Consider the following 16,800-nt stretch of genomic DNA (forward strand, 5'->3'; position numbering starts at 1 on the left):
AAGTTCATTTCATGAGAAAGAATGGGAGAGAGGATCTAAACAAATATCTTGCTCTTCATAGTGCTTGTGGTACTGATGGCTAATGCTTTTGACCCAAGTCAAGAACATTATGTGGTGTTACAGTAAAAGGGAATAGGGCAAAGTAAATTAAAGTGAATCATCCATAATTGCTACACACAGTGCTGATACAGGGGTAGACTTGGCCCTGTAAAAATATGAGGACTGGGATTTTAATTTGTTCTGCTTCCCCTGGGGTTCTGCTGATGCTCTTTGGGGCAGCAGTATGGGAGCAGGATGCTCTTGCTGGCCCTGGGGCTGAGGCACAGGGCAGACCCAGGATGATACCTGTGACCTGCAGCTTTTTGTCACCCGGGGGTGCGGAACAGCCTCTCTGCTGCTCGTTAAATTACATGAAAACCTAAAACCACAAAGGTACTTGGTTTTCCTTGCCTTAACGTCCTCTGAAAGTAGAAAGAGTCACATTAGCAGCAACCAGGATCCATAGAAATCTCGTTGCAGCCCTCAGCAGAGTGTGGAGAAGAGGCATCATTGCTTTTCAAAGGGAGAAAAATGCAACAAACCAGGATCATCTCGGAGACAGAGGGAGTAGATGAGAAAAGTTGTCTTTTTCTGATGATTGTCTTGGAGTTTACATATAATTATTTCTCTATTTAAAAGGAAATAATAAATCCACTGAGGTTTTGGCCTGCACCATGGGCTATACGTGTATATACTTATGGTTTGTAAAAGGGTAAAGCTGTAAATGTGCATGAATTAAACTGGAGTGTTTCTCGCAGGCAGGGCTGGTGTCCCGCCCTGTCCCCACAACAGCTGCTGGGCCCTGCCCTCAGCCTGACCCCGGGTGTGCCCGCTGCCCACCGCAGGAGCCATTCCCCCTCCCCAGAGCCCTGCAGGGCTCGCAGACAGCCCAGGGGCTGCAAAGCGGCTGCCAAAAGCTGGAATAATTGCAGGAGTTATTCCCGGGAGCCCAGCACGGGCAGAGACGGGCCCTTGACCTGGAACCGCCGCTTCGGAAATCACGACAAGCACGGCTTGGGAGTCACCCACCGGTCGAGCGAGTTTGTCACCGCTAAAAGCGCGGGGGAGGCGGCAGAGAGCAAAAGTGCTGCCCGCCTTTGCCCCGTGTGAGGATCGAACTCACGACCTTCAGATTATGAGACTGACGCGCTACCTACTGCGCTAACGAGGCGGCTGACAACGTTTCCTCCGTGAGGGCTCTTGTTCCTGCCGGCGGCCTCGCTCCCTCCAGGGCCACGGGAGGACACGGCCCGGCCCGGTCCCTCCTCCGCCCACAGCGGGCGGGGTCCTGTGCTGGCCGTGCGGGGGCTCGGGGTGATCATGGGGGACCGCAGCGTGACAGCGGGGCTGCGCTAGGGTGACATTGTGAGGCCCCATAGTATAACCCGTGAGGAGCCCCGCCGTGCCCATGTGGGGGACCAGGGTGACCCTGAGGGACACCGGGGTGACCAGGAGAGATCGTGGCCGAGGAAGGGAGGGCCGTCCTCGGCCCCGATCGGCGTTGGCAGGGCACAGTCCTGCATGTTAGGGTAATTAGATGGCATCATTTTCGGCCTAATTGCGCAGAACAGGTCAGGAGATAATTAGTGACTTTCGGCCGCGTCTGGCAGCTGCGGGCGGATGTTGGGGGCGGAGGGAGGGTCGGGGTAGTTTTTAAAACCACCCCAGAAGCTCAGGCCGGCCCCGCCACCGCCCCTCCTCGGCCCACGTGGTCGCTCCGGGATTAATATCCGAGCCATTTCATACCCTTCTGTGTTTCGTACATCTTTGTCTCATCTTTACGTGTGATTTTTTTTTTCCCACCCCATAGGGCACCTGACATAGCCCCAGAATCTGTGAAGGTGCCCTGAAAAACTGTCCCCGAAGACAGCCGTGCTCCCGAGGCCAGGGCGGCGGGACCCTCTCCCTGCCCCGCACGGCCTCAGCAGCCCTCACAAGAGCCCGGGCCGGCACATCCCCGGATCCCGCATCCTTCTGGAGCCAGGGCACGGCCACAGGGCTGCCACAGGGGCGCGGCCAGCCCACCCGGGTGCGGGAAGTGTGTCACACGTGGCGCTGCAGCCAGGCACGCACGCAGGTATGGACACCTCGGGCAGGTGCTGCCGCCCCGCCTCCCTCGGTCAGACCGGCCGGCCCGGCTGCCCCCGGGCTCTGGCCTGTCACCTGCGCTCCATCCACCTAATGACACAGCAGAGAGCTGCCACGGGGGCAACGTGACTCCAGAAGCTGCAGCCTGGGAAAAAAAAAAAAAAAAAAAAAAAAAAAAAAAAAAAAAATCAACCACCACCACCAAAAAAAAAAAAAAGCCCTAAATGTGCACAATCAAGTGATGAGTGTTTGTATTTCTGATGCTTTGAGGCCAGCTCACAACCCTCCCTCCACGTAATATTCAGGATGTTTGGGAAGGGGTATTTTTCTTTTAATAGGATGGCGTAGTCACAAAGCTTTAAAGAAATAAGTGAGTGAATCGTCTATGGTAATAGCACCATACTCCGGACGGGGCACAGTGACGAAGTTCACATCTATTTTTAAGCCTGCCTGGCAGCATGTAGGTGCAGAACAGAGCCCATGACTCTTTTTGCTGTTCTGCAGCCATGGACATGGCTGCTGTCTCTGTTCCAGTTCACCATCAGAGCTGTTTTTTCTCCCTAACGAATACTATGGGAAGACAGGGAAGCCTCAAGCTGTTTTGAAGATTGTGTAATGATGCTTGGGAGCCTACCTGCTTTTGCTTGAGTGCTTTCCTCACTCATATTTCACAGGATGCGACAGGAAGGGAAATACAATCGAATCCGACGGCCGTGGTAAATTTGACTCGAATTCTTCGTATGCCCTGGGGCTGAGGTGGGTGCCTCTCAGATAAGCAATCTAATCAGCTTTGCATTTGTGTCCCATCTGGAAACAGATTATTGCCGGAGTACACCAGCACCTGAGAAGCAAGCTTCAGGTTCGTTTTGAAGATAATTGTAGAGACAAATTCAGGGAGTGTGACTTTGCCCGTGGTAATAAGATCTCTTTATTTTTATTCATAGTTAATTCGTTCAGCCGAGGCGATTTCATGCCAGAATGCAGTCCTCAAACAAGAAGGACGATTGCCCTGCCTATGGCACGCATATGCATGGTGCCTGCCCGGCAGATCGGCTGCTGCGACAAAGAGCCATGAACCACCCCAGACATATGGGCAAGATAAGGAAGAGGCTGGAGGATATCAAGAACCAGTCCCTGAAGTTGACAAAAGTGGACTTCAGCCACAACGAAAGCATCAGATTGGCCACCGACGCCTTCTTGGATGGTGGGACAGACTCTTACCTGGAAACTCTAAGCAAAGAGGGTGAGGTGGATTTCCTCTCCTCGGTGGAAGCTCAGTACATCAAGGATAACGCCCGGGAGTCTTACTATGCACAGGAGTGCCCGGGTGCCGACGGGGCAGCCGCGCCAAAGCAGAACGACGCCGGGTCGCTGCCTTCGGGGACCTACTTCCCCACCATTTCTGACAGCAGTGAGCCGGCTCTGCTCCACACATGGATTACTGCAGAGAAACCCTATTTAAAGGAAAAATCTACAGCCACTGTGTATTTCCAAACAGAGAAGAACAGCAACATTAGAGACATCATACGCCGGTACATCCACAAGACCACTCAGGTATGAGGAGAGAATTGTCTTTCCCTCTGCACTCAGTTCTTTCTTGCTCTTACAAACTCAGGTGAACATGGTGTTTAATCCAAGGCAGCCCTGTGCATTGCAGTGTAGCTTTGCTCTAGAAAGTGCCTGTGAAGAGCTTGTTGTTGTTGAACACAGGCAGTGCTTTTTAATTTTCTTTTTTGACTCCAAGATTTTTTTATGTTGGTGGCTTAAAAAAAAGATTCCCTCTTCTCTCATGTAACTTCCCCTTCACCCAGTGAGTTAAATGTGCTGCAGAAAGGGCAGCTTGGCTCTGTCCCTTCTCATGCACCACCCCAGCAGGATGGTTTTATCTGTTCAGACCACTGCACCATTAAAGAGAATTAAGCCTAAGTGAGCTCTCAGCCATTAGGAATTGTTCGAGAGGATTTGTGGGAGATGTGGTGAAGGGGAGGCCAAAGAAAGGCAAGTATGTCTGGTATGTCAGCAGCCATCCCCAGAGGAAGGAAATTATCCAGAAAATAAACCTTTCATCCCTAAAATGTTGCCTGTGTCCGTTAAAATGTCATGTGGGCTCCATACAGAGACTCTGCAGTGTAACCTGGCGTGTGGGAAAGGTGCAGATGCCTCTGACTACGTACAGGTGGGTGGAGGCCACAGAGGTGCCAGCCACAAGCCAAAGCCAGGCTGCCCACACTCTGGGAAACCAGGAACTGAGCAGCTGGAGTGGGACAGAAAACTGATGTCATGTGTGTTCTAGCAGCTCTCTTGTTTCCCTGGAAAAAAAATACTTCAGGGGTGTGTTTACCATCATGCAGAAGTTTTGCCCTTAAATAAATTCAAAAGAGCAGCAGCAGTTTCACCCAGCATGGTCAGGAGCCAAGCCAGGATGCAGTTGTGCTGCCCAGCACAGACTTCCCAGTCCTCTGCATTCCTTCCACTTTGTTTTTCCCCTGCAAGGGCAGGTGCTGGCCCTGATAACACAGAGTGTAATGGCAGGGGAGAGGGATCCCCGATGGCTACTGCTCTCAAAGCCTACAAGTGCTTACCACACCAGCAGAATTATAGATCAGTCCTGTTAAGTTGGAGGCATCAGAAAGATGCAGAAACTGGAATAATAAAATAGGCATCAGGTAAAATATCACCCAGACCAATTTTCTGTCCCAAGAAGAGAAAATTTGTAGGCGGAAAATTGGCAAATTTCATATAAACCCATGGTTCACATGACCTTCTGAATAATCTAATTTACATGACGAGAGTGTGCTGAAGTGACACTAACAGCATAAATTTGTGAACTGCTTTTTGAGCACAGTTTTCCAATGGCAGCAGTTGTTAACTATCATCTGGTAAGGGTCCATCCTGGATAGCCTGGTATTTGATATGTGCATTACACAATTAAATAGCAGAATAAATACTGTATTTATGGATGATCTCAAACTGCAAAGGATTGCCAAGGGACACTACAATTTTAACACATTTGTGGAATTGTGCAAATCACGAAATGAAATTTGGGCATAAGAAATGAAGAGTACTGCAAGTAAGAGAGGAATGTCAGGTGCAGAAATATAACTTGGGAACAGGTGGTAAAGAGCAGTACCAGAGAGAATAGTCTGGAGCTGGGGCATGAACAGGAAGTGTGGGTGTGAGATATTTGACATAATTGTGCTTTGGCAGGCTTTGGCAGCAGGAGGAAGGTGTGGGATCCTCACTGCTCCTCAAATAGTTTGGCTGCCTGAGGAGGATGAAGGCTGCACAGGATGTGCCTGGTCTTGTAGGATATCCTCATGGTGGCAAGAGGAATAAGCTTGCTGTTAGGTGTGGGCATAGGCTTTGGAGTGAGATTCAGAGCAAGCTGGAAGCAGTTAATAAGAGAGATCTACAGAGATGCTGTAAAGTTTGTTTTGATTGAAGGTGATATCCCATGAGCAGTTATCAAAGGTTCCCTCTTCTCAGTGGAGAAACAAGAACCTCCTGAAGATGTCAGGTAATAGCTGGGCTGAATTGACCCTTTCCATGGGCAACAGCAGACATCAGACAAGACCAGCACTTTCTAGTATGGAGCTGTTTTTATATCACATTTACAGTTCCCTTGATCCACACTGGCTGCAGGCTGTGCATTTAAATACTTGTCAGGGCTTTTATGCCCAGTCCTGAGACTTTTACAGTATTTTTACCAGTTGTGGATTGGGGAGCATGGATGTGTGGTCAAATTCTAACAGTTAGTTTATAAATCAGTGTTTTAAAAAATATGGAGCTGTTGGAGTCTCTCACCCCACCAACAAAAACAGGGTGAGGCTTTTTAAAGCCAGGGCTGTCCAGGTGTAAATCATAAAAGAGAAAGCATCATCCAGGGATTCTTGCTGAATGTGTGTGGCTTATGACACCTAGTGAGCCTTGTGGAAAGGGCCATGGTCTTTTATTTAGCCACATCCTTATCATTCTCTGAGAAGTATTTCAATATATTTCCTAGTGCTGAAATCTCACCTAAAAATTCATGTGTCATCTTGTCATATGTTGTGTGTTATATTGGCTTTATATGAGGAATAAAACAATGAGACAATATGTTTAATCAGTTTAATGATTCAGGCACTTACAGGGAGAAAACCAGAAAAAATATCCACAGATAACTAAATATTTGTGTTTATTGGAATGTTTTTTAAACAAATTAACTACATCACAGTGTCCTCATAGCAACCTTAAGTGATGTAAATTGACTCTGCTAATGGCTCTGCTCTTTTTCTGAAGGTGTTGGCCATTGTGATGGATGTGTTCACAGACACTGAGATTCTCTGTGACCTCCTGGAGGCAGCTAACAAGCGCATGGTCTTTGTTTACCTGCTGCTGGATCACAGCAGTGTAGATCTTTTCTCGGAGATGTGCGACAAGCTGCAGATTTCTGAGGATCTCTTCAAGGTACTGTGGCTCTGTGAAGCTCCTGGGCTGAGAGCTGTCTGCCTAACTGCAGGCACTCTGAGCTAGAAGCATGGTTATGCTGGGGTCAATCCACCTTCTAATTAAAAGGGTGCAAGAGATTTCCTGGGGTAGTGTTAGCACACCCAATTCCTCTTTGAAGATGCCTACGTTTTCCCATGGATATTATAGAAAAGTAAGGCATTTCCATTAGGTCCTCAGATGAAAGTAATCTTGGCCCTGAAGTCTTAAAACAGGACTTAGATTTCCCTAGTAGAGTTATCTAACCTAGGCATTAGAGCTGCTTCTGTTTAATAGCTCTGCAGCAGCTGTGGTCTGGCAGCCACAGGGAGAAGGTGCACAACTCTTTTGCATAGCCATAGCTTGGTTGCACTGTGTGGTTTCTGATAAAATGTGTTAAAGCTCCTTTAAAATTTTAACATATTTCTGATAAAATATGTTAAAAGCTCTCAAATTTAGGTAGCTGTTAGTTTAATCTGCCTTCATCTCTGTCAGAAGGAGCTGGCTTTAAAAGAACCCCTCCTAGGGATTATTTCAGTTGTTGCTTGAGATGCTGTAGAGCTCCTAGAGCATCTGCCTGGGGATGGATGATACTGCAAGGCCACAGACTTCTGGAATGGCAGCTGTGGGCACACAGGAGACCTGAGGGCATCTTACACATACACCAGACACCTGGTTTTCAACAGCTGAATTCCATCCCAAATATATAAAGAAGCTGAAATTAATAATGTATGTTCATAGGTGTTTGCATGCATTAAAACCCTCACTCCTAAGGAGAGTGTGTCCTTGCACGTGTGTCCTTGCAGGCCCACATGGACTGGAGGAGCAGAGGTTTTGCCCTGCTGTGTTGTGGCACAGGCAGTGTAAATCAAAGGAGTATACAGCCACAGCAGATTGTGCCTGGGGTGTCAGTGGAAGGCAACAGGCTGCTCCCAGCTATGGACACATCCGTGCTCCTTCTGGCTGGGGTAGGGTCAGTTACTGTCACACAGCTCAGTTCCACCTGCATGAGCTTCCTGCAGGTTTATACCCCCAATGAACTGGCACATGACAGACCTTGGCTAGGTTTCTTCCTGACACAAACCTTCAAGTATCCCATCAGAGAGTCCATAAAGAAATCTGACTTTGGGGCAGTGAAGAGCTAAAGGCAGTGGGGGAAGGGGGTCCTCCCTGTCTGATTTTTAATTAAAAAGATATGTAATTCACTCAATTTTATTTTTATTTACAGAATATTTCAGTCCGCAGTGTTACTGGAGAGATTTACTGTGCCAAGTCAGGCAGGAAATTTTCAGGAAAAATTCAAGAAAAATTTCTTATCTCTGACTGGAGATATGTGCTCTCTGGATCTTACAGGTGAGATAAGCCATTGCACTTCATCTCTAGGTACTCCTCTATGATTTTTAATACTTCTTCCCAAAAAAAGTGCCATGGAAATCTTTGTAAGGTAAGAAGCTTTTGTTTAACAAAAAACACCTCATGTTTTCAAATTTGTGCCATTTTTCCAAAATCTACTTAACTTGCTTTAAAGGTGCTCTTAGTTCTTTATGGAGCATGGGTTTTAATTTAAATGCTCAGAAACTAATGTAAACAACTTTGCCAGTGCAGCCCTGGGGCAAAGCTAGAAATGTGTACAGCTTAATATTATGCTTTCCTCATTGTTAGGGTTCTCAAGTGTTGTGATCATGAGACATGATACATTTCTGTCTCCCTCGGGATCCCTTAATTAGCATATGTCACTCAGCTTATCTGAGGATTTGTTCTTCATATGACAAATTTAGTGATTAAAGGTAAAACAGAAATACTTCAGAGACTTACTGTTTCTCCATGTGTTTCATTAACAGGTAGGCAGTATATACCTACATAACTGCAGTAACTTTGTTTTTTCTCTTTTTTAAATTTTTCTTTCTTTGTTTGTTTGTTTTGTTTGTGCTGCTATAATTATTTCAGGTAGTGGATATAGCATCTCAACAACTGGATTTTTAAGTAAGATCCTAGATCCTCTGGTCAGGGAATTTCAGGAGACTGAGCTTGCATCAAATAAATGAAGTTTCTGAGCACCATGGCTACATAGATATGTTTCACAAATGACCAAGTGTATCCTAGAAATCCAGGTACAAAAATACAAGAGGTGATTATTTAATTTAAAGGATGTGATTATTTTTCTTAATCCCAGTTTACAATTTGGAAGCTTAAATGCCTCTGGTCTGATAAAGCTGTGCCACCAGGAAGTTTACAGAACTACAGTAACAAAGGAAAAAGTGAATTTGTGGGGATGGGCTGCTGGAGCTCAGATGTACACTAACACAGGCACCCACTTTTCATTACATTTCCAAATGAACCACCAGACAAAACTCAGTGGACACTCAGGGTTGGGGCTTTTTTATTGACTGTTCTTTTGTTTTCTTGGTTTTTTGGGTGTTTTTTAATCCACTGCCAAAGATGTATTAAAGTCCAACAGAAGACTTGTATAGAGTAGAAGTGAAGGATGTGTGGGAGAAGGACAGAACAAGATCTATTTTCTTTGACCAAGAAGCTTCCTTTTGGGTTCTCTTTCAATAACAAAAACATTAAAAACACCTGAAGTCCTGTGCAGTCACTTCTGTCTTTCTCTACTGCTGTTGAATATCTTCTAATCTCAAGTACCTTGTCAAACTATGTAATTCCATATCTAGCACACAGAGAGGGTGGTGAGGAACAAATGTATTTAAAATTATAAAAGACTATTTAACTTCAGCACATTCAGCACCAGTTTGCAATTCACACGAGTTATAGCTGGCTACCAGTATGTGGCATTTCTTGCTAGCTCTCACTTTATTAACCTGAAAGATTTTTGTTATGCCTAAATCTTATCCACCAACCTCTTCAGGTATAAACAAGAATGATGTTGAGTGAAACAGATTCAAACTCTTCTGCTATGCATTTGTTGGAAATCACATTGGAGTAGATCTTAAAACTGATACAAAGATTTTAAAACACAACACCAAATTTCACCCAACTTCTGAGCTCTGCATGACAGTTGTAATAGTGGGAGGGGGGGACAGGCTGAGGAAATAAAATAGCCCTTCAGGACATACTCTCAATTTTTGTTGCCAGTGTCTATGGTGAGGGGTTAGAATGCAGTATTTCTTTTTGCTGTCTCTGTCACTCTACCTCATCCTATGGTAACGTTATTCCATTTTTTAATGACTTTGAAATTAGATAGTGCATGAACTTAGCATTCCTAAAGAAGGCAGAATGAAAACAGCAGAAAGCACAGACCTTGATCCCCAGGGGCAGCTGAGTATCTCCCTGGCTGCCACTCTGAAAGCCACTGGCCTCTCCAGAGTCAGCACCTGACAGCTCACACGGACAAGCTTTGCCAGGAACATCACTTCAGGTGGGGCAGGTTTGTCCCACACAGGTTATCCTGTTACCAGCAGGCAACACAAACATCTGGGGTAACCCAGACCTGAGCCCAGCTGAAAACCCCAGTCCATCCTTCCTTCCATTTCAGATTCCATGGGTGTTGTGCTGCATGTTGCTGCAGCACTGTGAACACAGGGATGAGAACATCCCTACTGAACTGCAGCTCCAGCAGTGCAGAGGACACTCAGTATAAAACAAGTCCAGTGCTGAACAGAAGAGGTGGGATTTGATTGAGAACACCATAAATGAGAGGGTCTGTAACAGGAGATAGGACAAAGCCCTGGAAAGATGGCTGAGCAGTATCTGTGTTGGCCCCAAGCCAGGCATCATTTCTTTGTGCTTTTTCTTCTTTTGATGGGCCTCACCCAAAGAAAAACTGGGAGAAAAGAGCTCCCTCTGGGATGGTGACAATAACATGATGGCTCAGACTTCTCTGAGCCTGTCCCAAAAGAGCACTCACAATTGTAAACTAAGGAGCAAAACAAGGCCTAAAACCTAAACAATGCATCTTCTCTTAGCATTAAGCCAATGAAAACCTGTTAAGTCTTTTATGCCAAGTTCTGTTTTGTTCTCCAGCAAAGTACACAGGCTGTAAATTGCTGTGACTCACTACACAACCAGTCCACAAGCATTTGTCTATAATCACAAAGATCTTACCTTGTAACTTTGAGCTGACCCATTTGCCATTGGTTCTTGGAGAATCTCTGGGCTGTTCATTTGATCTTTCTCTGTTTACAAGGATTACAGGTGAAATCAATGACCCACAAACTAGTATCTGTCTGTCAGGTACTCCAGGAAGATACATGTGGGAGTAAATTATCAAAATTGGGCAGAATAGGTTTCTTCCTCTGATTTTGTTGGGCTTTTAACAGCCATTTACAAGTGTAATTGATTTTTGTCTTTAATTTTCTTTTATAAACTAGGTCTATCTCTAGCACATAAAGTATAAACATGATACTTTAGAGACCTCAGCCTTTTCATGAGTTTGTAACCTTCAATATAGATATCCTAGAAAAATTGTGTGCATTTTTTAATTTATTCCTGACCTATTGTGTCTCTAACAGTTAGATAAGGACATGCCAAGGTTTAGAGAGCACTGCTCATTGAATAAAGGCAATGTTGAGGTGGCACAGCAGATGTTACACACCCAGCAGGGAGTTAGCTCGCTCTCTCTCTACCTTGGCTCCCAAGGTTTGTCCATATTTAGAATGATTTGAACACAGTGGATGAGAAGTACCTGAGTTTTAGTAACTTACTATGTGTTTTCATGTCCAATCATAAAATGTACAGCATAAATTGTATGGGTGCCCAGTGGCATTGACCTACTGATTTCTTCACTCCTCCCCCTGCTCCTGAAGCAACAGTATAAAATCACTGTATACCTCACCCAGCCCTCCTTTGGAATGCTCTGGACAAGCAGATGTAAATTGAGTGTCTTGCTGCCTCAGTATCAGCTCAGGCTGTCAGTCCCACTGAGCTTCACAGGAGTTTTATCAAAACATGACAAGATTTTAAGTGCACACACCTACAGCCAAATCTGGCTCTCAGCAGCCCTTGTGCAAATCCAGCGTAGCTAATAAAGTCACGCAGGAATAACCATGGCAGAGTTTTGCCAGCACAGAATAATCTCAGGTTGGAATCCACCGCTGCTCTGTATCCTCTGCAGCACAGCTCAAGCCCTGGTCAGTCCAGGGAGTAATTACATTTCATTCTCTCAACTATGCTCATTTTATTGGTGCTGCTGCTGCTCAGACACAGCAGCCTGCACAACACAATCAAGCTGGCTTGTGGTTTTATAAATTTATGTTTGCTGAGTGGATTAGGGAAGCACATAAAAGAAAAATCATTTAAAAGCTGTGGGTTATCCTAAGGTGTGTCTCTGAACTACCAGAATTAAAACTATTGTGGTGTTTCTCCCTTACTTTATAGCAAAGTATTACATTTATTTTTGGAAATGCTGTAGGAAATATTTGTAATTTCATTTTCTCTAGTGAAGAAAACAAGCATTTGTCAGGTGTGGCAGCTTCCTTTGTGGTATGGACATGACAGGAAGGTTGGGTTTTTAAGTGTTTCTCTTGACCAATGCAGAAAGATTATGGAAAAATGGAAACAAAGGATGGTTCTTTTTTCCTAGTCTTTATGATGTCGCTTGGAGTGACTGAGAGTCACCCAGTGGAATGGCATGCTGCAGGGTAAAAGGTAAAATTTATGTGTGTGCAGATAAGACATGGCAAGACCTGAATTTAAGCATTGTGCATGGAAGAGAGGTCCCCAAAAGAGGGGTCTAAACTCCTTTCCATGGAACAGACACCCATACCTTGGGCATTGTATCTGACATTTATCCGTGCAGTGGATCTGGATCGCCACTCCCTTCACGAGGTTGCATAACGTTGCAAGGTTTCTTGAAGGTTTTAGAGGCAGCTGCAATAACAAAGATTGATCCAAGTTAAAGAGCACTGATGTGAACTGACCTGAAATTCAACTTCGACACCATCTTCATCCTGTGTTTAGACAAGAAGCTTCAGCAGTAAAACACATTTGCCTATCGCATCACCCCTGCGGGGATCTGCAGTTCCTGATGGCCGGCGTTAACTCTAACCCTTACCTTGTCTCTTCTTCCAGCTTCACGTGGCTCTGCGGCCAGGTTCACCGCAACCTCCTCTCCAAGTTCACGGGCCAGGTTGTGGAGCTGTTTGACGAGGAGTTCCGGCACCTGTACGCGCTGTCCAAGCCCGTGCGGGGCCCCAAGACGCCGCCGCGCAGCCTCCCCTTCCTGTTCAGCCGGAGCTGGGCGCCCCCGCGCAGCCTCCCCTACAGCGAGCAGGGCAGCGCCAACACCCTGTCCGACTTCAGCAGCCTCTCCGCCGGCAGCACCCACCAGAGCAAGCAGACCCCCAGAACGCTCATGTTCAACAGCAACTTCAGCCCGCAGTCCCCTCTGCAGCGAGTCAATTCCTTCCACAGCTATGTGTCCTTCACGCCCCCGCCTCCACAGCAGGCCATCCAGCCTAACTACTACCAGCCGCACTACACGGCTGAAAACGCCACCGTTCCCTACAACAACATGAACATGAACATTTACAGACCCATAAGGCTCAGGCAAGAGGAACCGAACAGGACAGGGTTAAGCTCCTCCTGGAGATGCCTCCACAAAGCTAACCTGTTTGCATAATAACCACCTTGTTTGGAAATCCAAGTAAATGTAGTGAGGACCTGTTTAGCAATCACTTGTGTACTGATGAATATAGAAATTCTGTATAATACAAATGAGGATGATTTCAAGCCTCTTGTTTTGTTGCTTATGGATGCTTCATTTCCCTGATTAAAAAGCCAAGGCTGCTAATGTGTGAACCTCAGGTGCATCAGGATCCCAGGAAGAACACATCTGAATAGTGCTGCTCACACACTGCTGCTGCCTGACACCTGCTCCTGGCGGAATATTTGTGTACCAGAAGGACAGTAACTGTTTCTTATGTCCAGGCAACTGAAAGGGGGCAATGCACAGTTTACTACTATGCATTTTATACACTTGGATAAGGAGACTGAAGGCTGCTGTTTCCGTGGCATACAGACACAAAGCTGGCAGCAGCAGGATACATTTATGCTCTCATCAAACATTGATCTTGATTTATGGGGGACTGTTTTTGGGCTGGCAGGGAAGCACAGGTCCTGCCAGAGCACTTAGAGCTCTCTGCTTGAGCTGCACAGCAGGGATGGCTGTTCCCAAGGATTCTTAGGAAGGGGCCTGGTACCCTTGACACAGACTGAGACTGACAGTTCCAGTTGTGGAAGACACATTCACCCCGTGTTCAGTTCCACTCATCAGCAACACGGGTGTGTCCCAGCACACCTGGTTACAAACCTTCAATCCTACCAGCTCAGAGCAACTTTCCTTATGCAGAACAGCTGTGAAGGTTCAGACTGGAAAATGAAGCTGAGTTAAAGCAAAGTCCTACTAGTAACACACCAAGACTGAGTTCCAGTTCTTTTAATTGCACATGGATCTTTGAAATCCTTTCTGTGGTCATCTGATTGAAGGTGAAGTTAGAGATTCTGCCAAGTTCTTCATGGCCTCTAATTTTTAAAGATAAACTGGGTGTCTGAAGGGCCCATGGACTAGAGTTACAAAGGGAGTTACAGAGGTTCAGCAGTTTGAACCAAACCTGAAAAACTTTCTGCCAAATAATCCATGAAAACTAAGGAAGCTTCTGTAAGCAAAAGTAAGAAAATTCATGAAACTAAGGATTTCCATCCAAAGTTACCAAGATGCCTAACAGCTGTTGATTTATCAGCAGATTTTTTTTGTTCCACACCTGCTTTGTATCGTTTTTCATATGCCTCCAACAGAAAAGAGAACCCTAAACACATTTGCACTTCTGGCCTGTTTTTTCTGACTTCTCACCTGCTTAAAAAGGAATACAATTTAATTATGCAGACTGTGGATGATGATAACTGTATGTGAAGAAGGTTTTTTATCCTTGGAAGAGCAATAATTTTGAAAGCATACCTATAAAGTTTAAAGAACATTATGAAATGTATAGGATGGACACATCCTGCTCTAGCTTCAGTAGGGGTGTTTTAACTGGTAATACCAAATTCTGGAGTCCATAATAATAATAATCAACTATTGCATACAAATGTAAATTCTGTACATAGCAACATTTTTTGGATTCCTTGGGGAGAAGGGAAATTTGATTTTCATTCCTATGATAATTCTACTTAATTATCTGAATAGAGCAACAATTTAAATAAAAGAGAATACTTTTTTCTTCATATGCTATTGCCCTGTACACCTTATTCTACTCTCTTTCAAAAGCTGAATGAGTCCCGTGCAGTCAAAGCCCAGATGAAGAAGAAACAGAAAGAAGAAGAAATCAACAGGAACAGAGTTAAGTTAGTCTCTCCAAAGAGACTAATTAGGATTTTCCTTCTAAGAGTGGTTCATTTCACTGATCCTGTTGTGGCCTGGAGTGGTACAGTGGGGGATGTGGGTAGAAGTTTGTAGACCTTGATTTCCTCAGGCCATGACCTGAGGAGCTCTTTTCACCTCTGTGGGGCAAGACAGTTTGCCTACAAAAGAAGTTTTGGAGAATGTAGCTAATGAAAAGTAGGTAAGGGTCAGGCTAATAATCCAGAAGGACCACTGTGAGTAAATTTCAGCTGGATCAGGAACACAGCTTGTGTTGGTTCAGACAACATCTGAACTTGAACATCAAGTGAATGAAGTTTCAGTTTTGATGGAAAACAGTCAGCTTACAATGTCAGCAATGAGTTATGCTAAAAATCCCAACAGGCCCCCACAAGTTAGTGATAAAGGGCAAGGTTCCTGGGCAGCTGCAGGAACTGTCAGGAGGGCCATGGCAGGTGCTGACCTGCCCTGTCCATCTGTGCAAAGGGAAGGGCTCCAATAAACTCGGTGCACACCGTGCACCCTCCCCAGGTCTGAGGATGACAGCAAGCTGAGTGCTGCAGGGGAGGCACTTGAGGGAAGGGAGATTGTCCAGGGGGAGCTGGACAGGCTGGAGGCCCACGTGAACCCCATGAAGTTCAACAAGGCCAAGTGCAAGGTCCTGCACCTGGGCTGGGGCAATCCACAGTGCAGGGCAGGGGGTGAATGGATTGAGAGCAGCCTAGAGGAGAAGCTGGGAATAGGGGGGAATAGTGGAAGGTTTATTGGACATGAGCTGTCACTGTGCACACACAGCCCAGAAGGCCAAATGTGCCCTGGGCAGCATCCAAAGCCCCACGGGCAGCAGGGCCAGGGAGGGGATTCTGCCCCTCTGCTTTGGTCACTCTCTGTAGTGACTCAGGATCTCATCTGGGCTTTGCTGAGGCCCACTGGATTCCCCTGCTGCCCTCCTATTTTGTCCTGTTTTGTCCTATTTTGGAGGAAGATGATCTAGGTGGGACTAAAAAGCTTCAATAAATGTAGCCTATACCAACCTCCAGATTATCTACAGAAGTTAATTTCTAATTAAAAGTGATTTTTTTGGGGATGTTTAGACCTTTTTAGAGTGGGAGGACTTGTGGAGGGCAGCAAGGGCCTCCAATGAGTCCCAGCAAAGCCCAGGTGAGGCCTCAGAGCACTCTGGAGGTCAATTAAGTCCCCATGTGGGCCTGAGAAAAGCCCCAGGGCTTTCTGCAGGGCAACTCTGCCATGTCAGAGCAGCACTGGTGGTGACAGCAACGAGGACACTCGTGTCAGGGCTGGTTCTGTGCATGTCCTCACCATGGGGAGCAGAGAGCAGGCAAGTGCCACTGCCCAAGGGACTGTCATGCACCAGGAAAGGGGGTTTAGCAGGGCACCAGGAACCCAGAGCTGCTCCAGCATTCACACCCTGGCACTAAGCTAGATGAATAGGCTGGGCTTGGCCAGGGTTTTCCAAAGTGTCCCTGTATCCCTTCCCCAGCCAGAACTAGCCCTGCAGGTCTTTCAGCTGGTGTCCTGTGAGCAAGTGCTGCCCATTAAGGTGGTTTGGAATGTGCATCCTGGTGCCCACACATACAACTCCCACCAGATCCCACCAGCAACTGCTGCTCACACTGGAGGCACCCAGAGGAGCCGGTGCTCCAGGGCACTCCCTGTGCTTGCTGCCTGTGAACTTGGGAGCATTTCACTGATTGTTTTCTCCACAGGCTGCTTCCAGTCACTGGACTGGACTTCACCTGACTTCCATGACTACAAGTATCATGGAGAATGGCTTGGCAACTCCACCAGCCATTCCCTCAGGACTCTCAGACACATCTCACCACAGACTCAGGTATGTTCAGGTTCCTCAGGTGCTCTCGACCCTGACCTTCTCT

At 46.2% G+C, this 16,800-nt stretch overlaps 1 protein-coding gene and 1 non-coding gene across 2 annotated transcripts; one reads left to right on the forward strand and one right to left on the reverse strand.

The window, feature by feature from the left end:
* Positions 1-1,137: 1,137 nt before the first annotated feature.
* On the reverse strand, positions 1,138-1,210 carry TRNAM-CAU (transfer RNA methionine (anticodon CAU)). The gene has a single exon. It is a non-coding gene; the product is annotated as a tRNA-Met (tRNA).
* A 1,873-nt stretch (positions 1,211-3,083) lies between these two features.
* On the forward strand, positions 3,084-14,056 carry FAM83A (family with sequence similarity 83 member A). Its single transcript, XM_071449543.1, has 4 exons — positions 3,084-3,681; positions 6,406-6,573; positions 7,820-7,944; positions 12,619-14,056. Exons 1-4 carry the CDS (start codon positions 3,106-3,108, stop codon positions 13,166-13,168), a joined length of 1,419 nt encoding a protein of 472 aa, XP_071305644.1. The 5' UTR covers positions 3,084-3,105; the 3' UTR covers positions 13,169-14,056.
* The last annotated feature ends 2,744 nt before the right edge of the window (positions 14,057-16,800 follow it).

The sequence above is a fragment of the Agelaius tricolor genome, unplaced genomic scaffold (genome assembly GCF_023055355.1).
Source record: "Agelaius tricolor isolate 1412-34295 unplaced genomic scaffold, bAgeTri1.0.p SCAF_2, whole genome shotgun sequence".
NCBI lineage: Eukaryota > Metazoa > Chordata > Aves > Passeriformes > Icteridae > Agelaius > Agelaius tricolor.

Excerpts from the sequence above, each read along its gene's own strand:
- FAM83A (XM_071449543.1), top strand. The coding sequence starts at position 3,106 with ATGCAGTCCTCAAACAAGAAGGACGATTGCCCTGCCTATGGCACGCAT. Across the intron at positions 3,682-6,405 it reads ACATCCACAAGACCACTCAG|GTGTTGGCCATTGTGATGGA; the intron begins GTATGAGGAGAG and ends CTTTTTCTGAAG. Across the intron at positions 7,945-12,618 it reads GTGCTCTCTGGATCTTACAG|CTTCACGTGGCTCTGCGGCC; the intron begins GTGAGATAAGCC and ends CTCTTCTTCCAG.